At 35.3% G+C, this 28,000-nt stretch overlaps 1 protein-coding gene across 1 annotated transcript in view; it reads left to right on the top strand.

The window, feature by feature from the left end:
* Pdk (pyruvate dehydrogenase kinase) overlaps nt 1-28,000 on the top strand; it is a 97,021-nt gene that overhangs the window by 58,993 nt on the left and 10,028 nt on the right. The window contains exons 3-7 of the mRNA XM_067775051.1: nt 8,296-8,503; nt 16,341-16,531; nt 21,462-21,811; nt 21,894-22,118; nt 23,651-23,749. Of these exons, the coding sequence (XP_067631152.1) occupies nt 8,296-8,503; nt 16,341-16,531; nt 21,462-21,811; nt 21,894-22,118; nt 23,651-23,749 (1,073 nt within the window). The remainder of the gene's footprint in view (nt 1-8,295; nt 8,504-16,340; nt 16,532-21,461; nt 21,812-21,893; nt 22,119-23,650; nt 23,750-28,000) is intronic.

Genomic DNA, 28,000 nt, shown 5'->3' with positions numbered 1-28,000 from the left:
ATACATAATGATTGGACAATACATAGGTTGTGAGCTATTTGAACCCCAGGTAAGTGAAACCATCTTGACATACCTGGATACGCCTTCAACATCCCGTATAGTATCCGTATTTTAAGATGTAGACGATAATGCTGATGTTGGATGTTGTAGTCGCAGGTGTATATCGGTAAAGTTTGTTTGCGAGTTAGCTGTGGTTCGAATAGCTCACTTTCGCATGCTTTCTTCCCCTGATGGAAAAGATTATTATGTAGTCCTATTTTGAATGAGATATGAAGAATGAATGCATTATAATGGCACTCAAAAATGATTCAAAAATCTCAACCAAAACGATTGAAATATATTCACGAATATGATCAGAAAATGACTGTGAAAAGCAGTCAAATATTACTCTAAAACTATTAAAGCTCAATTTTACAATGATATAAAATATGAATAAAAAACGTTTCGAAATAGGAATCATAAATGATTATTCAAGAATAATCACATTTATGGTACATTTTTCTCCCGACGATATGTTAATTTTCGAACAGAAAATGCTTTTAAATTTGAACGTTTTTGATCATCTTGGGGTATGATATTTAAATATTTTTTGATCAAAATGTTCAAAAAATGCTGGCTGGGTATAGACTTCCGTATATAAAAATCATCACTATCGAAAAAAAATTTGATAGAGCCATGTCCGTCCGCCCGTTAGCACGATAACTTGAGTAAATATTGAGATATCTTCACCAAATTTGGTACACTGGCTTATCTGGATAGATTGGTATTGAAAATGAGCGAAATCGGATGATAACCACGCCCACTTTATATATATATAACATTTTGGAAAACACAAAAACCTGATTATTTAGTAAATAATACAGCTAGAATGTTCAAATTTGACATGTGGACTGATTTTGATACTCTTGATAAAAATTTGAATTTTGTTTTTAAATGGGCGTGGTACCGCCTACTTGTGATAAAATCACTTTTACAAATTTTATTAATCATACATCAAAAATCGTTAAACCTATCGTAACAAAATTTGGCAGAGAGGTTGCCTTTACTAAAGGAATGCTTTGAAGAAAAATTAACGAAATCGGTTAAAGACAACGCCCACTTTTATATAAAATATTTTTAAAAGGGCCGTGGACGAATAAAATAAGCTATATCTTTGCAAAAAAGAGCTTTATATCAGTGATATTTCATTTCCCAAGTGGATTTATAACAATAAATAGGAAAAACTTCAAATTTAAAAAAATTGGTCCGGCACCGCCCATTTTATGACTATGGGAGCCATAACTCGAAGAAAAATTAAGGGATCGTTATAAAAATGTGTACACAAATTTTCCCTATAGCGGGAAATATTGATAGAAAATTGGACGAGATCGGTTAAAGACCACGCCCACTTTTATATAACAGATTTTTAAAAAGGTCGTAGACGAAAATAATAAGCTATATCTTAGCGAAAAAGTGCTTTGTATCAAGAGAATTTTACTTTCTAAATTGAATTATAACATTAAATTGGAAAACACTCCGCCCCTTTTATGACTAAGCAATTTTCTGTGTTACGCAGAAAATATTTCTAGTAAAAATGGACGGGATCGACAACCAAGGCAACTTAGATATAAAACAAGTTTAAAAGGGTCGTAGACCAGAATAATAAGCTAGAACTTAGCAAAAAATAGTTTTGAATCAGTGATATTTCACTTATTAAGTTTTATTGTAAGAGGAAATGGGGAGACATTTTTCTTTTAAACGGGCGGTGCCACGTGTTATGTAGAAAAATAATTTATCTGAATTGAAATGTAAAATTGAAGCTGACGCTGAGTATATAATGTTCGGTTACACCCGAACTTAGACACCTTTACTTGTTTTTATTGTTGTTTATATAACCGCGAATGAGGTCATTCTTGTTATTGTTTATATTCATTCATTTTTATTTACCTTTTATTTTATACTTTGTGTTTTTCTGGCAATCGCTTTAGCTGGCTGACTAGGCATCCAATGGCAATATCAGCCAGCATTTTAGCAAACAAAGGCCTCGTCAGTTTGCGGTGAAGGCACTGAAAAGCTCTCATAATGTTGTTTTTCGTTGTGATTGTGATCATTATTTTTTCCAAACTTATCTTTTTGCGCTTGTCGACACCGCTCGTAGCTCGTATGATTATTTTTGAGAGACAACTAGACGACATTTATTGAGTTTCTCTGCTAAATTGTATGCTCTCTGCTGCTGCTCTATCACTAAATTATGAGCTTTACACTATTGTTTTTATTTCAAATGTATACACCAGCTTTTATCCCACTGTACTCAATGATCTTGTTATCTTGGCGTGCTTTTATATGGAACTTAATAGATCTCTTTTCAGAGTTGGGCAAAAATTAATCGAACTAAAAATAATGTAAGAAATACTTGTATTTTAGTCCAACTTAAAGTATACATTACTGTTATCTCAATAAGCAACCAAAGTGAGGCATGCTACGCCCACACATACCTCTCTTTTGGCATATATAGGTTTAGGAACCGCTCGTTCTTGTGAAATATCTCGCTTTTACCCTTCTGATGCGCGTCAAAATGTTAAGTATGTATTATCAAAAGGTCTTTAACAAAAATGTCTGTGGTCTTGCTGGAATATATGTACATATCACATCTATTAGTACTTACATTTATTAATACCAAACTGTAGCTAAATAAGGTTATTTATTCATATATAAGGCACCAATTAGTTACTTACTTAATTTACACGTTTATGGCCGCCCGACAAGGTGCGCCAGTCGCCTTTCGTTGGTCTAACTGGTACCAATTGGTCACACCAAGAGAATTTAAATCGTTTTCCACCTGATCCTTCCAGCGGAGTGGGGACCGCCCTATTCATCTGCTTCCATAGATGAGTTCCGATAAAAATATTTTTTGGCCGGTAAACATCTATCATTCGCAAACATGACCTAGCCAGCGTGGCCGTTGGGGTTTCATTCGCTGCGTTGGTGTGTGCCCAAAGTTAAAAAGGTCATCACTAAATCTTCTGCGATACTTGCTGATGCGTAGAGGCCCATAAATCTTTCGAAAAACTTTTCTCTCGAACACTGCCAGAGCTGTCTCATATGATGTTGTCATGGTTCCTGTTTCTGCACCATATAGCACTCGGATAAGTGACTGGTGGAGAATGATTTTCGGTTGCCGAGAGAGCACTTCACTTTTCGATTGCCTGCTCCGTCCAAAGTAGCATTTGTTGACAAGAGTGCTTCTTTGCTGAATTCCTAGATTGACATTGTTGTTTGTGGTAATGCTGGCTCCCAAATAAACGAAGTCCTTTAACTTTCCGAAATTATGGCTCTCAACAGTGACAACTTTTCCGCTTCTTTTTCCAGTTTAAAGTAAGCAGAACTTACGGCCCGTGTGTTTGGGCCGATGATGTCAATGTCGTCAGTATACACCGGTAATTGCACGTTACTTTAGAATATTGCTCCAGAGCGGCTAAGTTCTGCAATTAGTATAATTTTCTCCAGCATCAAATTAAAAGATCTCAAGGCTGGGGATCATCCCGTCTGAAACCTCGTTTAATTTCGTACGGTTCCACGTCATTTTGCACACCCGTAAAAGTTTTGCGGGGAAAATAAATTCAGCTTCTTTTCGTGCTGTCCAAAGCGGCTTTAAAATCGATCAAGAGGTGGTGCGAGTAAATTCTCGCGGGTTCTTCCCAAAATTAGGCGCATTGTGCAATTCTGATGGATGATAGATTTGCCGGTTTTGAAGCCGCACTGAAAAGGTTCAATCAGCCGAATCACGGTGGGCTTCAATCTTACGTACAACCCGCTTGACAGAACCTTATATGCGATACTAAGAAGGCTGATTCCCAAAGGATTTTTTTAAAAAACCTGTATGACGAAAGAAGTGTTGAACTCGATACGGCCAGCGTAAATGCGAATGTAAGAAGGCAACTCTAGCGGATTTGTATTAGCGCGCAGCCTTTTTGAGGAAAAAAATGGAAGGAATAGAGGACAACAAGAGGGAGAGGGGTGACATAAAGGCAGGATGTGTGGAACAGTAAAGGTAGATGGAGGGAGAAAAAGGACGAAAAGGCAAAGGGTAAGAAAAAGTAAAATAGGGAGGGAGAAAGAGTATGGGGAAGATGAAGGAAAAGGGAGAACGGCAGAGAACGAAGGTATAAGGCAGGAAGATAATAAGAGAGCATGAAAGTGCAAAGAAAAGGGCGATTGAGAAGGAGAATGAAAGGATGAAATAGAGAGGAAGAATAAGAAGCCTGCGAAGAGAAATAGTAAGAGTTAGAGAAAGAACAGGGAAGAGATCGGCAGGGCAGGGGCCAATATTGTTTAATTACTAGTTATCCAGTGGCGAATCACACTAGTTGCGAACAAGCCTAAAACTATAGCATTTAGAGCCAGTGCTGGCTATTGTTCAGGTTCATCTCAACTGAAAATTTTAACTTTGTGATGTCCTAAGAAATGGCATTTGCCCCTCTCTCAGTGGTAGGTGTTTCTTAAACAATGGCAGCCTTTGATCCTAGACTTCAGCATGGTAGCTATAAACAATTTATTCGGGAATAATCTATACATAAAATTATTACCTTTAAATATCTTTTTGACGTTTAAATTGTATTTAAATAAGTTTTTAAATACAAACTTAGACCAATAAAACCCAACTCTGCATCATTCAAGTTTATTATATAAGAAATACATACGCAAAAAGTGCATGCTTATATACCTACATACGTATGCCTATATAAGGTCATTGCTTGAGTTGTTGATAAATCACTTTATCTAAAGTGTCATGTTATAGGTCTTTTATCAGCTTGCTATCGATTTGTTATCAGCTTGTCATCGTCTTCTTGTTGCCTTCTTATCGGCTTTGCTATCATGGGTTTTATATGGAAGTTTTATATCTGTTTCATAACAAACGGATGAGTCGTCGTAACACTCCGATAAGAAATGGATACATTTTCGAGAACAAATCGATACATTTTTGAAAAAAATTCTATAACTTTAAGATAACTCTCCGATAAGAAATAAGTCAACTTGCGATTACAAATCTACAATTTTTCGAACAAATTGATATCATTTTGATAGCAAATCGATAACTTTTCGATAACACTCTAAGAGAAATTGGTAACAATCCTAAAATGAGTCGATATCATATTGATAACATATCGATGTTTTTTCGATGATAAATCCAAAACTTTTCGATAACCAATTTAATTTAATCTAATTAAATTTTACTTAATTTAATTTAATTTAGTAATAATTTATTTTTTCTTAAATGAATAAAATTATCTTATTTAATTTTATCTTTTTTTCATTTCATTTTACTATCCAGCATTATTAGTGATTTGCACCAGATGGCGCAACACTGAATAAATATAGTTGGTAAAAAGGAATAGGAGTAGCAAATTTGCCAGTCAAACAAACCACCGCTGTATAGCTAAATGGTTAGCGCAGCATGCCTAAAGCGTACTGATGATGAAGGCTTAGCACCCTTCGGAATGGATCTATCTGCGCAGCTATGGCAGGTTGTCTGAAAAATTTTCTACTTACTATTCCCAAAACAAAATACAATTTTTCAAATTTAGAAAAATTAAAAAATAACAATAATTATCATTAGAAAAAATTATTGTTCTGGCCTTGAGCTCGATTCGAACCTTGAAATCATTTCATTTTATTTAATTTTATTTTTTTACTTTACTTTAGTTTATTTCATTTTATTTTATTTTAACTTCTTTTTTTAATTAATTAAATATATTTTTTTATTTCACTTATTTTTCTTTAGTTTAATAATTGTTTTTTTTTTTTACTTTTCAATTGTTTTTATTATTTTTTTTTGTTTGCACTTTATAATTAAATAAAAACCTTACCAAATATTAAGAAAGCTGTGACAACCAACAAAATGCTTAAAGAAACATATTTCATCTTGAACTTGAATACCCAACCACATGCTTTGTTTTTGTAAACTCTTTGTGTGTCAGTACTATAAATCTCGCTTTTTCTCATTTTTTTTTCAAAACAGCAGTATATACCTCTCTTCGTGCACTTGCATTCATTAAAATTGTGTATATGCTCAGAAACTTTAACTAATATATAGGGACGTATTTGCCCTCTACCTCCTTGACTACACTTACGCTCTCATTCTCTAGTACTAGGCATACCAATACCACACACTATGCCGACATTCCACATTCTCAAGTACTCTACACGGTATACCTATATCACACACTACGCCTGCATTTATATCCTACATATATTCCTCATAAAACAAACCCTCTTAAAAAGACTACGCTTATGCTTACTATTACACCTTAGCTTACACCTTAAGCGTATATTCAGGATTCCCACATACCGTGAGAAAAAATTTTTACACATCAATAAGAAAGCAGCCAAGCAGCGAAAAAGTTGCCTCTATTCATGTGACGTGGAGTGTAAATAAATAAAAATAAGAAAAAAGCCATTACGAGTGTAGTATAGAATTTACCATGTTTGTCCAAAGATTTTAGTAGCTTTTGTTTTCATTTTGCTACCCATTAAGCTCATATTTCTGAACAAAATATGAACTTTGGATTGCTAAATTTTGTGCATTTTTATATTATTAATTTTTATACCCAGCTGTACTTGTACACAGGGTATTATAACTTTGATTGGATACCTTTTGGTTGTACAGGCTTAAAAGAATCGAGATAGATATAGACTTCCATATATCAAAATCATCAGTATCGAAAAAAATTAGATTGAGCCATGTCCGTCCGTCCGTCTGTCCGTTAACACGATAACTTGAGTAAATATTGAGATATCTTCACCAAATTTGGCACACGAGCTTATATAGACCCAGAATAGATTGGTATTGAAAATGAGCGAAATCGGATGATAACCAGATAATTTTGTAAATAATAAACCTAGAATGTTGAAATTTCACGTGTGGACTGATATTGAGACTCTTGATAAAAATTTGAAAAAATTTTATAAAACGGGCGTGGCACCGCCCACTTGTGATAAAATAAATTTTACAAATATTATTAATCAATTTTTTTTTGTTGTTATATCGGCCTACTGATTTGTAAGATCGCGGGTTCGAATCGAGCTCAAGGCCTAACAATAATACAAATCAGTAGGCCGATTAACAAAAAAAAAAAAAATTGTTAATACATCCCAGAGCACGGGGAAAAAAGTGTCAATAAAATATGACACTATGGCAGCATTGCCATCAAACAAGTCCAATTTTCACATCCATTCTGCAACAGATGTCGCAGTGTTGTGAATATCAATTGACACGAACCAGAATAGAAGTAGAATTAATGAAGACAAACAAAAACCGCTGTTATGGCTGAATGGTTATAGCAGCGGCGACTAAACGTTGCCAATGAAGGAATTTAGCAGTTCCCGAAATGGATGTATACAACGAGCTTTGGCAGTTGTCTAAATTTTTTTTTCTTCTATTCTAATTTAAAAATTTTTTCAGTTGAGAAAAAATTCATCATAACAATAATAATGATAAAAAATTATTGTTAGGCCTTGAGCTCGATTCGAACCCGCAATATTATAAATCATAAACCAAAAATCGTTAAACCTATCGTAACAATATTCGGCAGGGATTTTGCCTTTGCTATAAGGAATGCTTTGAAAAAAAAAAAAAAAATAACGCAATCAGTTAAGGACCACACCCACTTTTATATAAAAGATTTTTAAAAAGATCGTGGACGAATAAAATAAGCTATATCTTTGCAAAAAAGAGCTTTATATCAATGGAATTTCATTTCCAAGGTGGATTTATAACAATAAATAGGAAATACTTCAAATTTAAAAAAATGGGCGTGGCACCGCCCCTTTTATGACTAAACAATTTTCTATGTTTCGGGAGCCATAACTCGAAGAAAAATTAGTTCACAATAGAACCATATGTATACACTATAACACTATTAAGCACACAAAAGAAACAACAACAGCAATTCAAGTGTACAGCTGTGTATGTAACCGAACTTAGTCTACCTTACTTGTTTTTTTTAATTTAACTGGCTGCCGGCACCAGTAACTGGATGAAGTGTGAATAAATTCATATTTAAAAAAGCTGATTAATTAGCATTTTTTACCGATTTTTGTTTCCAGAAAGTGGCATATAAATGTGCTAACTTAAATATAAATTTGTCTACAATTATACTTGAATCAAGCCAAAAATTAATCCGCTTTTTAGCGCTTCTAATTTGCTCTAGAAAGTTTTTAGAAATTTGAATGTAGTAGTTTCTAACAGATCTTGAACTTCTTCTTTCTTTTAAAGAACTTACCATAAAAGTAATATTTTTTTTCTATTTCTTTCAGGCCAAAATGCATGCGAGAAAAAATCCTTTATATTCCTGCGCAAAGAACTGCCCGTTCGATTGGCGAATATCATGAAAGAGATTGCTTTACTGCCCGACAATTTGCTAAATACACGTTCCGTAAGTCAAGTGAGCTTATGGTATGTACAAAGCTTCGAGGAAGTGCTACAATTCGAAAAGGCCGAGCCGACAAATGGCAATTTAGAAAAGTAAGTCAATTAGGTTGAGTATTAGACTAGCAGAAATCTTATATGCCGAAAAAAGATATGAAATCTATATGTCTGGCCTAGATTAGGTTGAATCGACCGGTCCGTGAGGACCTCATATACACTGAATGAGTCCACAGTGTTACCAGAGCGCAGGACACGAGTACAGAAGGTGTTCAATCGTTTCCTCCTGCTACCCGCACTTCACTGGCGAGCCCCAATTTAAAAGCATGTGACGTTGGAAGGCGTTATCCACTCAGAATACCCATCATGATGACTCTTGGTGGCAACTCTTACCTTCTTTTAATCGCCAAATCTGATTGGGACCTCACAGATACGGTCTTTGAGGGATGAGCCCTTCTTAGCTGGATAGTTCCATCTAGCCACATATGCCTGCGCATTCAATATATGTACATAGATTCAGCGATTGTTTACATTCCAAAATTTTTTTAGATGTTGTTCAATGCGAAATTATTTATAGCCTTTATTGTTGCTTGGCATTATAACGGCTGCCGTGGTATGGTGGTAGCGTGCTCCGCCTACCAATGGGAAAATCTTTTCCTATCGGGGTCACCCCTCAGTAGTGATTTGGCAAACACACCGATTGTATTTCTGCTTCTCAGTGAAAATTAATCTGCCTTGCCGATGCCGTTCGGAGTTGGCATCAAACATGTAGGTCCTGTCCCGCCAATTTGTAGGAAATATTAAAAGGAGCACGACGCGAAGTGGAAGAGGAGCTCGGCCTAAACTGTCTTCGTTGGATAAACGCACCAAGTGTTTACTTTTTTATTCCAATATAACATTTGACACGACTGCAGTAGAAGCTATTTTCCTCTAGTACTGCTAATACTTTAGTCACGGCTACTACTTCCGCCCAAAAAACACTACAGTGATCTGGCAGCTCGAAGGATTTGTTTATTTTCGGATCTACGCTGTATACCGCAGACCTTACTCCTTCCATTACTTAGGAACCATTGGTATACACGTGTATCTCATCGTCTGCAATTTTACTGCCCTTGCACCAAACTTCCACCCCTATCGTGGCTCTAAGAGATCCATTGAGCATTTTTAGATATATTGTTGAAAGATCCGGCAATGTCTAAAAAGAGTCCTTAGGAGCACTTCTTGGCACACTCCCATACAGGGGAACAATGGAGATACTTTCACATACATAGCAAGTTGCTGCAAAGTACGCAGCGTTGCATAGTAGCCAACGTCTTTTTTCAGAGGCCTTTTTCGCACCGGTGGTACATTGTGAGTGCGAAATATGCTTGTTTTTAATATTGCAACAGAGAAAACACTCCCTGGACGTTGGAACTTAAAACAAGTACACCAACTTCGGGGAAAAACTTGACTGCGGCGAGAATTTTTTCCCCAATACATTATCGGATCTATGGGGTGAGAAATGTTCTCCCCCTGCAGGAGATAGAGGCCGTAACTGGTTCTCTGTTTTACTGCGCGAACTTTCTTCCTTACATAAAGGCTAGTGTGCATCATAGCTGTCAAATGACTCGAGTCGATATTTGGACATTAGAGTGCGCAATCCAGGATACTGCTATTTGTGGATCCCGCCGTGATAAATTTGATTTCGTGCTCTATAATCAGGGATAAAATACTGTGCATCGACATCTTATGGCTGTTAGGTAAGCTGGATACCTCTGCATGATTTCGGGAAAATTAGGATTTAAGTTATTCTATCCTTTCTCTGTTTTCATTGAAAACGGGAGAACAATCACGGAAGTAACCCGGCTTCAAAATTCATATATGCACTTCATCCGATTTAAAAGATATCCTTACAACCTCAGCAGCTCCACAGTGGGGTACTAATCCGGCCTATTTATTGTTGTAATACAAGACATACGAAGCGATTTAAACACGAGCTGGTTAAGCACTGACCGCATTAAAGCAGTGATTCCTAATCCCAACACAAAGATCAATTCTATGATCTGAATGGAATGCAGACCTCTGCAGCAGACTATGCAGTAAGCAGAACTTATTGTGCTACACACAACAAAGGTGTAGACGTAGCGTAACTAAGCAGGCTGATGGCAAATATTGGATTAGAAAGCAAAAGGAAAACAATAATGGGCACTACCGTCCCCCGGGAAGATTGTACCGCCAACATGAAAAAATAACCGAAGGTCATCCTCAAATTTTCTTTTTTGCAACAAACTTTATATAAGCAAAGGTATTGTAATGAAATTTTTTACACCTCTGCTTTTGACCACGAGTAAGGTTCCTATCAAAAATGAGCTCAGTCGGTATGTTAACTCACCCACTTTTTTATATACAATTTTTGCCATAAATAAAATTATTCTATATTTCAATATCTAATTGAATAACGATTGGTCGTTGCTATCAACCGCCTATGGCGATTCTCCTGTGAAAAAGGAAGAGGCACACAAAATTCATACATACCATATACCTCCACCGTTCTCAAGATATTGCCCTAAAAATTCGATGCATCTGTTTCCTAAAAAGCACGAGCAGCATTAATAGGCGTTGTCACTTCAATTTTTCAAAATTGTAGGAAACGTTACCCGGGGATCCATTTTTAAGAAACAACATTCCTAACAACATTTCAAACCATACATGTTAAATTCCAATTAGAATTTGCAATTTATGCAATTGGTTTATATTCTCTAATTCTTTAAACAATTAGAAATAGTTCCACTAATTCCCATTAGATAATTGAAATTTTTATTCTAATGGTAAATCTAATTGCAATTAGTTGCCATTAGCAAAAAAATTGGGTTACCTTTACAATTAGAAATCTAATTGACTTCTGCTAATGCAATTAGATATTCAATTAGCTCGAATTAGAATCAATTATTTATATTTATTTACATCATTTCTCGTTCACTTGAATAATTCTTTGAAAAAAATTTATTTTTATCAAAATAATTGATTCTAATTCGAGCTAATTGCATTAGCAGAAGTCAATTAGATTTCTAAAGGTAAACCAATTTTCTTTTGCTAATGGCAACTAATTGCAATTAGATTTACCATTACAATAAAAATTTCAATTAGCTAATGGGAATTAGTTGAACTAATTCTAATTATTTAATGAATTAGAGAATTTCGGAAATGATGGTTAATTAGCAATCCTTAGCATTATCTAATCATTACTTAACATCTATGAATCAAACTATTTAGAAGTATCTTGTACTCATGCTGTGTGCACACAGTAATGCCTCAAACTGAAAAGTAGAAGAGAGTGTTGAAAAGAATACACCTTCTACCCCACTGTGTTAGATCCGTCCAGAAAAGAGAAATTCCGAAACTCTTAACTGATTCCTCAGTTCCAGCATTAAGTCCTGGCCTTAGACCCCACTTTTTACTTAGCATTCTTTAAAAAATCATAAATATTAGTATCTGTATACCGAGCATATCATTCACGTTGGCTAGCGCCAATGACCTCCATTCGCAATCTTGAAATACCCTGAACTATGTACCTTCTCCTCTAGTGGTTGCTCAATCAATCAATTTTCGAATTTTTAATTTGCATAGACAAGTTAAGTGCACTCTGGGGATTTTGTATGTCAATTTACACTTGGACGCTATGCTTATGACTAAATAATTATAGAACCTAGTGCGCTGACATAAATACTTACTTTATTATACTCAGCGTGCTTTGCACACACAAGAGGAAAAACTTCAAATTTAAAAAAATGGGCGTGTCACTCCCCCTTTTATGACTAAGAAATTTTCTATGTTTCGGGACACATTACTCGAAGAAAAATTAGTTCAGAATAGAACCATATCTATACGTATTACTAGCTGACCTCGGCAAACTTCGTTTTGCTCAAAATATATTGTTTTAATGAATTAATTTCGAGACTTCTAGTATTGGTTAGAAATTTGTGATTGCTAATAACTTAGGTTATAGATTTATTAAAATTGTGATTTGAATTAAATTTACAACGCTAAGTATATTTGTTTCAGAAAATAAAGTTAAATTAAATATTGTATCATTGAATTCTATTAATTTCATTCCACCCTATAAAAGGGGCAGAGTAATCAATGTGCTCAATTCAAAGCTGCACGATACACAACATTTTAGATTTTCTTATCTGGAGCGTAAATAAAAAGTGTTGATGGTTTCCCAACGCGGGAACACGCTACGTATAGTTGGTGAAAAGTATGGCATCTCTAAATTTATGCCACAGACTTGCAACGACTGTCCTTGTGACTTGTTTGTTAATGGTCATCGAATATGCAAGTTTCACTGGAAACTGAATGCGCCTCAACTGAAACGGCAAATCATTTGAAGTCAGGGGTATTCTCGGAATCAGGCATTCCTCTCTCTTGAGCGGTCTTTTTAAAATCTTTGCCATTATCAAATTGCTCATAAGCTTGGTTAGAATCAGTCTTGTTCCATTACACAGTTTTGGTGCATGCAGATTACGAAGCATAATAACTACAGATCCAACTTTGCGAAGCAAATGATTAGGGGGCATTCTAGGCAAATCTAAATAATTTAAAAAATCTGTAGGATAACTTACTATATCCTCCTCATTATTTAGAATTTTAGCTAAGCGAATTTGGGAATTTGGGGGCAGGCTCGGTATCAACTCAATAACTTAACACCGCACAGGTTACGCAGCCTAACTGTATTCTTTTAAATTTCATAAAAATCTCTAAAACAAAATCAAGAGCGCAGAAGAGCATGCAATATTTAGTACCATGTGCTCGATAGCAAATGCCACCTAAGTAATAGAAGTTAGGCTGTTATCGCTTATGACTACATTGTACTAAATGCTGCATACTTTTCTGCGCATTTTATTTTCTATTAGAGATTTTTGACGATGGAATTTTAGCTTAGCGAAAGTTGGAATTTGGGGGCTGGTGACACTGAAGTTAACACACTGTTTCGTTATACAGTGGCGCAATGACGCCACTAACAGCAGTACTACTACAGAGTCATCTTCGACTTAACATCAATTCTCAAGACTTCAACTCAATGCCGCCAGTAACGCCAATAACCCTCCTGTGCTTATCTACTTAGTACTTAGTACTGGTACTATGATCGGGCGACATCTGTAATTCGGTAATCGGAAGTTGCTGCTGGTCATAAATTGCCACCTACGAATATTATAGCATGAGCGGGCGACATCTGTAATCGAGAGTTGCTGCTATTCAATAGTGTGCGTAATACGCGAGCATGGGATTCACCACGTGAAAAGAAATTTTTCTCATATAAACTAGCATGGTTAATCCCATACCCGCGAAGTAATGGCATGAAATATTGCTTGATAGCATGTTTTGAACCTTCTTGTTACTTCTAGTCACCCAGCGGTATAAAAAATACTCTTTACGAAAGCCCTTATCAACAGCTTTCATATGATATCCATATTGTATAAACACATTCTAGTGGTACCCGGGTCCACGTTTTGGTCTCAAGATCCAAGCCACCCAGCAGTATCAAATATAGCGTATAGCCTATTCGGGTACCTAGATAATATACGTACAAAATTTTATAAAAGTCGGTCCAGTAGTTTTCAAGTTTTAAGCATCTGAACATACACTCACCACGATTAATTTTTATACTCAGCGTGCTTTGCACACAGAGTATATTAACTTTGATTGGGTAACGGTTGGTTGTAAAGGTATAAAGGAATGTTGGTTGTACAGGTATAAAGGAATCGAAATAGATATAGACTTCCATATATCAAAATCATCAGTATCGAAAAAAAATTAGATTGAGCCATGTCCGTCCATCCGTCCGTCCGTTAGCACGATAACTTGAGTAAATATTGAGATATCTTCACCAAATTTGGTACACGAGCTTATATAGACCCAGAATAGATTGGTATTGAAAATGAGCGAAATCGGATGATAACCACGCCCACTTTTTGTATATATAAAATTTTAGAAAACAAAAAAAACCTGATAATTTAGTAAATAATACACCTAGAATGTTGAAATTTGGCATATGGACTGATATTGAGACACTTGATAAAAATTTGGAAAAAATTGTTTAAAATGAGCGTAGCACCGCCCACTTGTGATAAAATCAATTTTACAAATATTATTAATCATAAATCAAAAATCGCCTAACCTATCGTAACAAAATTCGGCGGCGGTCGCCCTTACTATGAGGAATGCTTTGAAGAAAAATTAACGAAATTCGTTGAGGACCACGCCCACTTTTATATAAAATACTTTCAAAAAGGGTCGTGGACGAATAAAATAAGCTATATCTTAGCGAAAAAGAGCGTTATATCAATGGTATTTCATTTCCCAAATGGATTTATAACAATAAATAGGAAAAACTTCAAATTAAAAAAATGGGTGTGGCACCGCCCCTTTTATGACTAAGCAATTTTCTATGTTTCGGGAGCCATAACTTAAAGAAAAATTAGTTCAGAATGGAACCATATGTAGCACTATCAACCACACAAAACAAACAACAACAGCATTTCAGGCGTTCACCCGAACTTAGACTTCCTTACTTTTTTATATACAATTTTTGCCATAAATACATTTTTTATATATTTTAATGCTTAATTGAATAGCGATTGGTCGTTGCTATCAAGCGCCTGTGGCGATTCTCCTGTGAAAAGGGAAGATGCACACAAAATTCATACATACCATATACCTCCACGGTTCTCAAGATATCACCATAAATATTCGATGCATCTGTTTCTTAAAAGGCACGAGCAGCATTAATGGGCGTTGTCACTTCAATTTTTCAAGATTGGTGGAAACGTTACCCGGGGATAAGTAGGTACGCATCTGGCGGGAAGTGACGGAAAGGATACAGCTTCTACCCCACTGTTTTAGTTCCGTCCCTGAAAACAGAAATGCCGAAACTCTCCACTGATTCCCCAGTTCCAGCATTAAGTCCTGGCCTTAGACCCCACTTTTTGCTTAGCATTCTTTAAGAAATCATAAATATTAATTTCAGTATACCGAGCATATCATTCACGTTGGCTAGCTTCAATGCCATCCATTCGCAATCTTGAACCAAATACCCTGAACTATGTACCTTCAAGTCTAGAAGTTGCTTCTTTACTTAATGAAAATTCAGTTTTCGCTTTTTTAATTTACATAGACAAGTTAAGTGCATTCTGGGGATTTTGTGTGTCAATTTACACTTCGACGCTACAACAATGTGTCATAAGCATCAGCATATTTTTATGACTAAGTAATTATAGAATCTAGTACACTGACATAAATACATACTTACTTTATTTATTAATGAATCTTAAATTTGCTTTTCTTTGTTTGCATAACAACTCCTTGCTAGGAAAACTACTTAGTTGTTTTTATACTCATTTTATTAATTTTGTTCGCATAACGGTACCCCGTAACGGCATAAACTAATCGAGATAGCTATAGACTTCTATATATCAAAATTATCTGGGCGAAAAAAGAAATTCATTTAGCCATGTCGGTATGTCCGTAAACACAATAACTTGAGTAAATTTTGAGGTATCTTAATGAAATTTGGTATGTAAGTTCCTGGGTACTCATATCATATCGCAATTTAAAATTAATGAAATCGGACTATAACCACGCCCACTTTTTCGATATCGAAAATTTCGAAAAACTGAAAAAGGGCGATAATTCATTACCAAAGACGGATAAAGCGATGAAATTTGTTAGGTGGGTTGACCTTATGACGCAGAATAGAAAATTAGTAACATTTTGGACAATGGACGTGGCACCGCCCACTTTTAAATGAAGGTAATTTAAAAGTTTCGGTTACACCCGAACTTAGCCTTCCTTACTTGTTATACCTACTAGGCTTAGATTGTTTACTACCGCTCTTGGTATACTATTTCTATATTGAGCTGTATGCTTTAAATTAATACTATTGTTTATTCTATTTTAGATTTGTAAACACTTTGGTGCATATCCGAAATCGTCACAGTGATGTCGTACAAACAATGGCACAAGGCGTTATCGAAATGAAAGAACATCAAGGTGGTAGCGTCGATTCTGGCATGGAATCATCAATACAATATTTTCTTGATCGTTTATATATGTCACGTATCAGTATACGAATGTTAATCAATCAACATAGTGAGTAATAACCAAATTATACTATTTAGTAATCCTGTGCTATATTTTAAGAGTTATATGATGTCCAAACGGAGCTTCTCGTGCGTGGTTCACTGTTCCATTAGTAGTTCAGCCTCCAACTAAAATTTTGAGAGCGAGCCCTCTCATTCGATGATAAATTATTCTGAACTATACAGTGATCTACGTACGTTAAATGTGATTATTATAGCCACAGTGCGGACAACATTTTATTGTATAGAGGTTCGAAATTATTCGAGATGCGGACAAAATAGCTATATATAAGTCACCTCAGTCATAGATCTATGCTGGGATTGTGTTTTATTGTCACCACCTAACATAATTTTCATCTTAACAGTAATGGTTAAATTTATGAAGAAATGAAAAGTTCTAGAAATCGTTAATTTCTTTGCAATCAATTGCGCATCACCTGTTACACCTTGGAAAGTATTTAGCTGGGAGCGATCACTCTCGGCTCTGAGGTATTAGCTTCTCCTTTTTTGCCTTGTTTTTTCTTGTAGCAGTGCTTTGCCCCACCCAAGGTGCGATCACTCACAAATTGTCATCGATAAGGAAACTTTTAGTTTCAGTAGGATTGGGTTGTGAAAAATAATTAACTTCAGTTATATCTATAAGTGCATGCAAAGGCTCATGGAAGAAACGAAAGAAAAATTTTCTTAACTCAAGTTGTTTGAACCGAAGCGACTCAGAGAGCGGACATGTACCAAATCAGATAAAAAAGGTGCAGTTAGCAGATTAAGAATATGAGAGAGGGAAGAAAATTAAGAAGCTAACGGAAGTTGGAAAGAGAAACGTTCTAAAAAGTGGAACACTCAGTTTAGATTCCATCAGTTTAGATTCCATACCTTGTCGATGATGTGAGGTATATATATATATATATATATATATATATATAAGGCGCGATAACCTCCGCAGAGATCTAAGGCCGAGCTTCTCTTCCAATTTGCGTCGTGCTCCTATTTTTTTTTCCTACAAATTGGTGGGACGGGACCTACATGTTTTATGCCGACTCCGAACGACATCCGCAAGGCATATGAGTTTTCACTGAGAGCTTTTCCTGGCAGAAATACACCCAGAGCGGTTGCCAAACACTGCCGAGGGGCGACCCCGCTTAGAAAAATGTTCTTCTAATTGAAAAACCTTATTTCTAAAAATTTGATGTTGCTTTGCCCGGGGTGTGAACCCAGTGCATACGGTGTGGTAGGCGGAGCACGCTACCATCACACCACGGTGGCCGCGTGGTGTGAGGTATACTCGCTGACCAATTCCGGAATGTTAAGCGCACTGTGCCGTTTGGATGATTTGCAGGCGTGGGATGCATACAGCTGTTTTATCGGAGCGCTTTCGATATCTATGGGCTTCTGAAAACAACGGTAGCCTTACAACAGCAAAATGGGTTCCTGTAGACGACGGTTTTACTTCTTCATACTTAATAGTATCGCTGCACCCGCTGTTTATGGCAGGCGGTAATACGTCCAAGATCACTCTGAAAAGTAATAAGGAAGATAATACGAAAAATAGAGGAGGATAGAGTTGCAAGTCAGGTGAGATGAGAGCGCTGCAAGTAGTGAGTTAGAATTGTAGATCGAGGCTAGCGAAAACTCAGTGGGCTCCGTGAGTGAGCGAAAGGCGAGCTCGGACAGAGAAGAAGTGTGAAAAAAGGCAACATTAAGAATTATCCAGTGGTAAGGAACAGGCTTTGGGTGGAATAACGAATAAAGTACAATCGTTTAATGGCCATAAGCCTGCTCGTAGGAGGCAGAAAAGTCGCAGTGAAGTGTCGTAAGATAGGCTAGCCGCATCTACAAGACATGCAGGTCAAACGCTTTAAAAGAAAGGGACTCAAATTGGAGAAGCAAAAGCTGATGTGGCTACTCCGCCTGTCCCCGCAAAGCAGTTTAAGATTGTCATTGGTCAGTGTCGTTCAATTCAGTAGATTGATACTGATACAATGGGACAAAATTGTTAGGGTGCAATGCTATCAAGAAATTGCTCATGATTTGGGTAGGGTGTACAGAGATGATGCCCACTATACCAAAGGTCAAGGTATAGATCCCATGTGTGATAAAGTTGAAGAAGATGCTATGCACCGACACAAGATTGCGTATCTCGCACGGAGGAGGGTAGGTTATACTTACGGTTTTAGTAACAGGTACGTGTGGCTGTGGCATCATTTAGGATAGCGGTTGTGTTTATGTTTATGGTTAAGGTTATGCTTACGGCTACCGTCAAACTTTTCAACTCACATATTTTTCAAAAGTCCTAAGCATGGGCCAATGGCTTCTGAGAAAAAATTTGATACATACAGAAGATGTTTCATTCTTGATAACTTCCTCTGGTTTTATACGCTTGGATTGAGAACTTCAACATAAGCGTCAGAGTCCACGTGCTATACTAACGAGTTACATATTTGTTTAGGTGTTTCTTTTTTAGCTCTTGGTGGAATTAATCTTCTGAAGTTCCAAGGTTTTGTTAAAGGTCATTGTAACGGTTATGGTACGGGTGCGAGATTAGCATGATTACGGTTACGGTGACGCTGATTTCTACTTTTGCGGTTTCATTTACTGTTTAAGTCACGGTTGTGGCGTTAGATCCAGTTGCGGTTAAGGTTATAGCTACGGATGCGTTTACTATCACGGTTATGTTTGCGATTACGGTTGTGGTTATGGTTACGGTTACGATAACGGCCAAACTCATAAATTGACATAAATTTTAAAAGAATGAACCTAAACCATCATAGAAAAAAACGGAATTTGATGCTACAATAACACACATGCCTCTTGGTTTTCTCTGTATTTTCATTGTAAAACGATTTTATCTAAAACCATGATGTAATAACGACAAGGTGGTATATCTAGTGAAAGCTCATTTTGAATACTCCCATACAATACGATTGACGAGAGAAAGGGGAAGAACAGAAGAGGCCGTTTTGTGAAATAGTATTAAATATGGGAATAATGCAAACTGCATATCATTCCCACTCCCACTCCCTCTACCTTTCTCTCCTGAATGTCCTCATTCATGGAATCTCTATACCAAACATGAAATATCTTTGTTTTTATAAATCACTAAAACTATATGAAATTAACGCGGGTATAATTTCTAGAATCGCATTCATCTTTACATATAAGATATAGATATATAATTGAAACATTGTGCTGCCCTATAATATTTCTCTATTGATGCGTATACTTCCACAGTAAACAAAGGTATTTGTCATATTGCACAAAAAAAAAAAACAATGTGTATCTTCTTTCCTCGCTTTTTTCTCTCTTCTCTGCTAACTGGAGTCAATTGGTCACACCAAGGGAGTTTCCATCGTTTTTCACCTGGTCCTCATAGAAAACTCCCAGTCTGAATACAGGGATTGTGTATCGCTAGGATTGCGAGTCAGACCATCGCAGTTTTCCATTATTTGTGGGTAAACAATGTAAATACCTGTAGATAAATGATAATTAACAATTAGCATGTAATAGTTTGTGTACACTTACGTTTTCTAAGATATTTCAGTTAATTTATCTAAATTTATTTTTCCAAAGGCAAAATCGTAATTTTTTCTTCAATTGACAACGAATAACGATCAAAACAAAGAAGTGAGAAGCTTTGTAAATTTGGGCTCAGTTTTACATATTATGTATGTTTGTTTAATGGTGTGTTCAGTTTATACTTATATTTAAGAATTCATGAGCTTAACACCGGCTTATAACAATTGAATTTCAATTATTATGTTTTCTAAGAGAAACTGAAATGGTTCCATCGCAATATGCCAGTAAATGTTTCTTTCTTTTCAGTTTCTCTTAGAAGCATGAAAACAAATACCAGTAGGATAGCCTAGTGGTTAAAGGCAACTGCAGTTTCACCCTGTGATTCACGGTTTGAATCCCGGTGAAACCTTTGATAACATTACAAAATTGCCTGATAATGATTACGTTGGCGGTTTTCGAAATGGTGCCATCGCAATATGCCAGTAAATGTTTCTTTCTTTTCAGTTTCTCTTAGAAAACATAATAATTGAAATTCAATTATTATAAACCGCTCATGAATTCTTAAATATAAGTATAAACTGACCACACCATTAAACAAACATACATAAATATGTAAAGCTGAGTCCGAGTTTACAAATCTTCTCATTCGCAACGAAGAAGAACTTTACAAAAACAAATCTACATGACACACAAATTAATATAGAGACAAAATGTCTCAATTGTGTTGTTAGTGTAGAAATGAGAAAAACTGAATTTAGCATGAAAACAAATACCAGTAGGATAGCCTAGTAGTTAAAGGCAACTGCAATTTCACCATGTGATTCACGGTTCGAATCCCGGTGAAACCTTTGATAACATTACAAAATTGCCTGATGATGATTACGTTGGCGGTTTTCGAAATGGTTCCATCGCAATATGCCAGTAAATGTTTCTTGGTTTTCAGTTTCTCATAGAAAACATAATAATTGGAATTCAATTATTATAAACCGGGTTTAAGCTCATGAATTCTTAAAGAAAGAAGTGAACGTTGATCAGTGTTGCTCATCCATGATTTCTCTTGGTTCAATTTCGGTTTTAGAATTTTTTGTAGAAAATCTATGTAAAAATAAAAGTAGTTTCGCACAGAGGCAAATTGAGTTACAAAGTGGGAGTTCAAGATGGCGGATTAGAAAGAGAAGCTGCCAACGTCAGTCACCTTGTAATTGCATCATGATCTAAAACAATCTGTAGAGAAAATTTCCCCATTAAATTTGCTTGGCTGTAACTTTTCAGCTCTTGGCGGAATGTGTCTTGAGAAATTTCAACTTCATCTTTCCATTTCAGTTGGAATAATTTCCCCACCAAAGTACAACTTAAGTGCTACACATTATAATTATTTTTTAATAATTCATCAATAAATATTTTTTTTTGTTTTTCTCATCACACAGCCATACTCTTTGGTCAGTTCGGCAATGAACAGGGTCGTCATATCGGTTGTTTAGATCCAGCTTGCCAGATTTCTTCAGTCGTTCAAGATGCATATGAAAATGCTCGATTTCTTTGCGATCAATATTATTTGATAAGTCCGAAATTGGAAATTACCGAACAAAATGCATCGGAGAACGGAAATAATCCAATACGTACAGTTTATGTGCCATCGCATTTATATCATATGCTTTTCGAATTATTCAAAAATTCCATGCGTGCTGTTGTTGAGAATAATGATCAAGATAAATGTGAATGTTTGCCACCGATTAAAGTAATAATAGCTGCTGGCAAGGAAGATATTTGTGTAAAGGTTTGTTTAATCTATAAAGTTATTTTTTACTTAAAAACTATAAGTTTTGCTTTAATATCATTTGATAACGATTGTTTTTTAGATCTCTGATCAAGGTGGCGGCATTCCACGTTCTCAATCCGATCAACTATTCAAATACATGTACAGTACAGCGCCACAACCATCAAAATCTGATCTCCACACAGTGCCATTGGCTGGCTATGGTTACGGTTTGCCAATTGCGCGTTTATATGCCCGTTACTTCCATGGCGATATTGTATTGCTGTCATGTGAGGGCTTTGGTACCGATACAATTATTTATATGAAGGTAGGTTATTTAATATGTACGCATAGTTCTTAAGTACTTTTTGTCATTTTAATGGCTTGGATAGTTTAATGCGGTCCATCTTCCTAAAGCTGCCTATGACCGGCACTTTTTCCTTTGATATCTTTTCTTCAGTGAGATCTATTATCTATTTTACGACTGAGTTCAAAAACACTTTTGCTCGGCTACCGGCGCGAAAACGGCTTGCTTGCCTCTAATATCACTAGAAAAATTGACTCGCAACAACTTTGCGGCATATCTAAAGAACCTTTTTGAGATTCAGAGAGCTCTCCTAAGAGAACAACTTTCTATTAAAAATTAGGAAGACGCTTTTCTTCTTCGAGCACTCTCCTCGATGTCACTATTGAACGCTTAGCACAGTGCGTAAAAGGTTCTTACTCAACAATTACAGACTTCTGGAATTAATAAGGTTTTTTATTTTTTATGGAGAAACATCAGTCGTCATTCTCCAAGCTTTCTCAAAACTCTTCGTATCTTTAGATCTCAACTAATTTACACTTATCGAGCCGGAAGTAGTGCCGAAATTGAACCGATATTAAACTGAAATGATCCCTTAAGTATCCTGCGGAAATCCCATAAGGTTTCCGAATAATTTCGAAAGTCGCGAAATAATTCCGTTAGGAATTCCGAAATACTTCTCAAATAGCCCAAAGTAGTTTCAAAACAATTTCGAAGTGGTCCCGAGAATAATTTTGGAAAAGTTCCAAAGTCCCGAAATAACCTTAAGCGGTTTCCAAATAATCTTGAAATGGTCTCGAAATAATATCTTTAGTCTCGAAAATAATCCTATCTTTCAATCTCGAAAATAATCCCAATATGGTTTTCAGATAGTCCCAAAATTATATCGAAGTAGTCCTAAATCATTCCTCGACATGGCCCAGAGTAATTAGTTTCGCCCAAATAATCCCCGAAATGGTTTTGAAAAAATACTTAAACGGTCCCCTGTTACATTCGCTGTGACTCCTCAAGTATCCGAAACAGCAACGAGATCATAACGAAAAGGTCCCGAAAAGTATTTCAAACTAATCCCAAATTGGTACAATTTTTTTCCAAAAGTATTGCTAACTGATCTTGTAAGGGTCCTGAAGTAATTCTAATGAACATAATCAACGAATCCCGCAAAAGACGCCTAAACATTATCGAAAGCCTCTCGAAAAATATTCACGAGAACGCCTTATCTCAGAAGACTTTTGAAAAACGCTCTATTTCAGAATTTCTTTGAATAACGGCACATCTAAGTTTTTTGTGACAAAAAGCCCACATCTTAGTTATTTCAAAAATACCTTTTTTGAGCATAAATTCAACACATTTTGACGTTAGATATAGCGTTTATTAAATAAATCTTGAGATAGGACGTTTTTGAAAAATATTCTGAGGTTGTTTTCGAACAGGCTGTATAAATATAACCATATTTTTCACTCAGAAGTCGCTATGATAATCATAGTTAAATTAAATTTTTCTGTACTGGATTATTCAAATACTCATCATTTTCCTCTCATTTCTCTAATTCGCAGGCGATTTCCGATGAAGCCAACGAGCTATTGCCAATTTTCAATAAGACGAGTTCGAAGTTTTATCGCGCCACAGTACCCACAGGCGATTGGTCGAATCAGGTAAAACATCCGAAAAAGAAAACGAACGAATTGGATAGAGTTGCTGCGTAATGAATGCTATGAATGAGTTTTAGAATGGAGCGTCTATAACTTTCCATCCTCTCTCTCTCCCTACACACACATATTCAAACGAATTGCTTTGCAATTAGATTAGGATAACTAAAAAAAGTTGAAACTGTTTACCTGATTCTGCACTAAACAATTTTTTCGCTTATTATTTTTTGTTTTTCAACATACTATTATTAGGAAACAAAGAAAACACAATAGAGTAAGTAATTCGTGCAATCTCGCGAATTAACGGTTAACACGTTCATAAATTTTTTTTTTGAAATTAGCTAGAATAAAATGAATGAATAAAATGACGGTAGTGTAATTCTTAAAAAATAGAAAATATTAAGTAAATTGTGTGTTTATTTTTAGTATCTAATTATATTTTGTGTTAAAAAAGCAGCGGCTTTTGCATGCACTTATTGTTTCTTGCATTTTTCTCTGCAGAAAATGCTTTTAATTCGGTATTCACATATATACACAATTTAGTTATTAAATTTTTTGTCAACAAAAGCATTATTTATTAAAATTATAAATGCTTATTATCTTGTATGTATTTATTTTTTGGACTAATATAAAATTTGGCAGTATAAAAATAAAACCTGATTAGGCTTACATTCCAAAATTTTGTCAAATTAAAAATGTTAACAAATAGACTGTATTATTTAAGGCAAAAATTTAAGAAATAATTGCGCTGCGAGCGAATTTATTTTTTTGTTGTTTTTTTTTTTTTAAATAATACACTGAAAGAAATGGTGCTAGTAAAATCAACAAATCGGTTCTGTTGTTCTTGACTTAACGGAGATTCGGTGAATTAGATCGAATTATGGGTAATTCGACCGAGTTCTTTGTCAAACGAACAACTTAGTTTAGTCATTTCAACAGAAGAGAAATTGTCGCTCTTAAGTTAACAAAATTCTGTAAAATTAACAGATTTCTGGCCAATCTAACTGATTTTTCTGTTAACACAACTGATCTTACAGGTCATTTCAACGGCGATCAACTGTCAATACATGAGCAAATTTCAAAGAGAATTTTACGCTCACTGCGCTCTCTACTTTGTACTTATGACGATGGTGCCACTTGTTAAAAAAAACACCAAAATAAGAAAACCATCAAATCGAAAAAACACACAAAATGGGAAATCAACAAAAAACTAGTTTTTGAGTTATCAATACAAAACAAAAAACCCTTTTTTGAATTTACTGTGCAAAAATTATGAGATACCTGGATACCTATCTATCGGGAAAAATTTTGCAACTTCTCGTCCAAGGGAAATGCAAAAGTGCGTCCTCTTGTTGCAAAAGTTTTGTTTGAACGAACAGGATTTTTCCAAAGTTAGTAACATTTTGTTCAAGTTTTTACGAATTTTCACTCACGCGAACGAATTTAATAAGATAATAAAAAAACATCCTTTTTTAATGTTGATGTTTCCGACAACATAAAAGTTTGAGTTGTTTTGGAATCGTTTCAACTTAAAGTGTTACAAAAATTGAACTTGCCGAATTACATGTAAAGTTACTCCAGTGGTGAATTACCTTCCTGCGATTTGATTCCTTACTTTTCTATAACTTACAAGTTGTATATTTAAAATGTTATGTCAAACATACATTGACATACAAGTTTTGTTCGAAACAATCAAGTGTGGCAACTACTACTGAAAGAATTGAGAATCAGTTTTGTGACTACTATTTTCATTTCTATTTGCAAAGCGAAGTTCAAAACTATAAACCAAATAAATTCTAAATTATAAAATTTGGTGAAAGTGCGTTTAATAAAACAAAATAATAAAGTATAGAATGTTTAATGTGTGCCAGCGTGGTGTGATGGTAGCGTGCTCCGCCCGCCACACCGTATGCCCTGGGTTCGCACCCCGGGCAAAGCAACATCAAAATTTTAGAAATAAGGTTTTTCAATTAGAAGAAAAATTTTCTATGCGGGGTCGCGCCTCGGCAGTGTTTGGCAAGCGCTCCGAGTGTACTTTTACCACGAAAAGCTCTCAGTGAAAACAAAACTCATCTGCCTTGCAGATGCCGTTCGGAGTCCGCATAAAACATGTTGGTCCCGTCCGGCCAATTCGTAGGGAAAATCAAGAGGAGCACGACGCAACTTGGAAGAGAAGCTCGGCCAAAAATCTCTTTGGAGGTTATCGCGCCTTACATTTATTTACAACTTTATTTGTTCATTTGACTTATAAAACGGTCAATTACGAATCAACGATTTGCGCGCAGTTGATTCAACATCTTGTTGCGATGGATAAAAATTGACAGAAATTTCGGTTGAATTGGCCCGTATTTCGGTTGATTTTACCAGTCTTTTTCTTTCAGTGTAACTGAATCATTCTCTATTAATTCATTCTACAAATACGTTTTGTATCTTTGATGATTCTCTAATATCATTTCATTTGTGGAAGTATATATGTAAATGGGTAATTCCATTGCAAATAAGTCTATGGCTGGAGCTTGTTTTGAATGATGTAACGTTTTTGTTTTAAATGAAATTTTAATCTTTTAGGCATCTCATAAACTATCGACCTAGAGCTTAGAACAAAAATGTTTACATGTACAGTGATGCCAGATAAACTCCGTGTAATTACCCCAATTAAAAAAAATCCCAAATTAAATATTTATTTATTTTCTTGAACCGCAAAATGCGTTTGTTTGTACATACTTTTTGTTTAGATACTAGCATAAAAATCTATGCTGTTCAAGAATTTGTATACTGAAGTGCAAATCACAATATATATGTGCACTGAAACTTTTTTAAATTGAAAAAAAAAAAAAAAAATTATTTTAAATGTTTGAAGAATTTTAATGGTCCCCTTAATGTATCAATTTTGAATTAAAATTTCATATAAATCGAATTTATATGTGAGGGCATATGGGAGTGCTATGAAATTTCTTTTTATGTTCACATTTTTCAAGCTCGTATGCAAAAAAGCAACTGCAGTGCTGCTAAGTAGGAGTGCTTATTATTTTTAGTTATATTATGATCAGCTTTTCATACATAGAGAGTTAAGCTATAAGAAAATCCCTTTTTTATATTGAAGACCAAAAAAGTATGTTTTTTCCATTTTACTAAGTTTTAAAGTGAAATATCCCTCGAAAAGGGTAATTTCCCACAATTAGGCATCACTGTACATGCAAAGTACATACCGACGGCTGAGTGACACCCTATCTCAGCTGTCAGTTCGAAAACTCCATGATAATATTTTTCAATAACACCCTATATCGTAATTGGTTACAAAACCGCCGTATCTCTGAATTCCGTTGAAAATCGCCTTATTACAGAATTTTTATCCTAAACGCCCCAGCTAATGTCACAACGTATTGAACGTAGGCTCAGATAGGGCGTTTTTGAGACAAATGCTGTGATAGTGTGTTCTTTAACCGAATTCCGAGAAAGTATATTTTTGAAACACGTTCTGAAGTCGGCCCCTATTCAAAAGTTTTTTGAGATAGGGCGTTGTCAAGACAGCAACCGAGAAAGGGTGATATTACACTCAGCAGTCGATAATTTCTAAAGAGTTTTGAAATTATATAATTTTAATGTAATAGAAATTTTAAAAATCGATTTCCTAATTTTTGGCTGATTTTAATTTAATTTAAATTTTAATCTTTTGAGTTTTGTATTTTCATCACCCAGCTGGTAATTTCCTTAATACATAATATAACAGAAAAGTTATTAATTCCGACCGCTCGCGATTGGTTTTTGAAAAATTGCAGTTACAGCAACAGCGACATTTGGAATAACCCATATACATATACATATATGTACATATATGCGATATACAAAACAATGTCAATATGAAAGCTTGACTTCGAAGTCAAATATTGCATGGTATTATCAGCAAAATTAAGGCTGCGTTTTTGCAAAAAAAAACTAAATTTAGCTTTGCATACAAAAAAATATTCAAATACATACATACATAGGTACAATAAGTATATGCAATACTAATATAGAAATGAAAATGTGTTGTGCCTTAGAGACTAATTTAATGAAATCGCATAATTTTTCTTGTTGTAAAATTAATCATGATTTACAGCAATTATAAGCTTTTGAAAATATTCTTATGAAACCCAACATTTATATACATATTCGTGACATGAAATCATGAAACGACCCTATTGTGCGAAAACAAGTTTTTGAGAAAAACGCGTTTAAAGTTTTTGTTTAGCTTGACTCTGTGTAGCGGCTGCCCGT

Source organism: Eurosta solidaginis, chromosome 3 (assembly GCF_040869045.1).
Source record: "Eurosta solidaginis isolate ZX-2024a chromosome 3, ASM4086904v1, whole genome shotgun sequence".
Taxonomy (NCBI): domain Eukaryota; kingdom Metazoa; phylum Arthropoda; class Insecta; order Diptera; family Tephritidae; genus Eurosta; species Eurosta solidaginis.
Note: the sequence above shows the minus strand (reverse complement) of the source record. Positions and strands in the feature narration are given on the sequence as shown.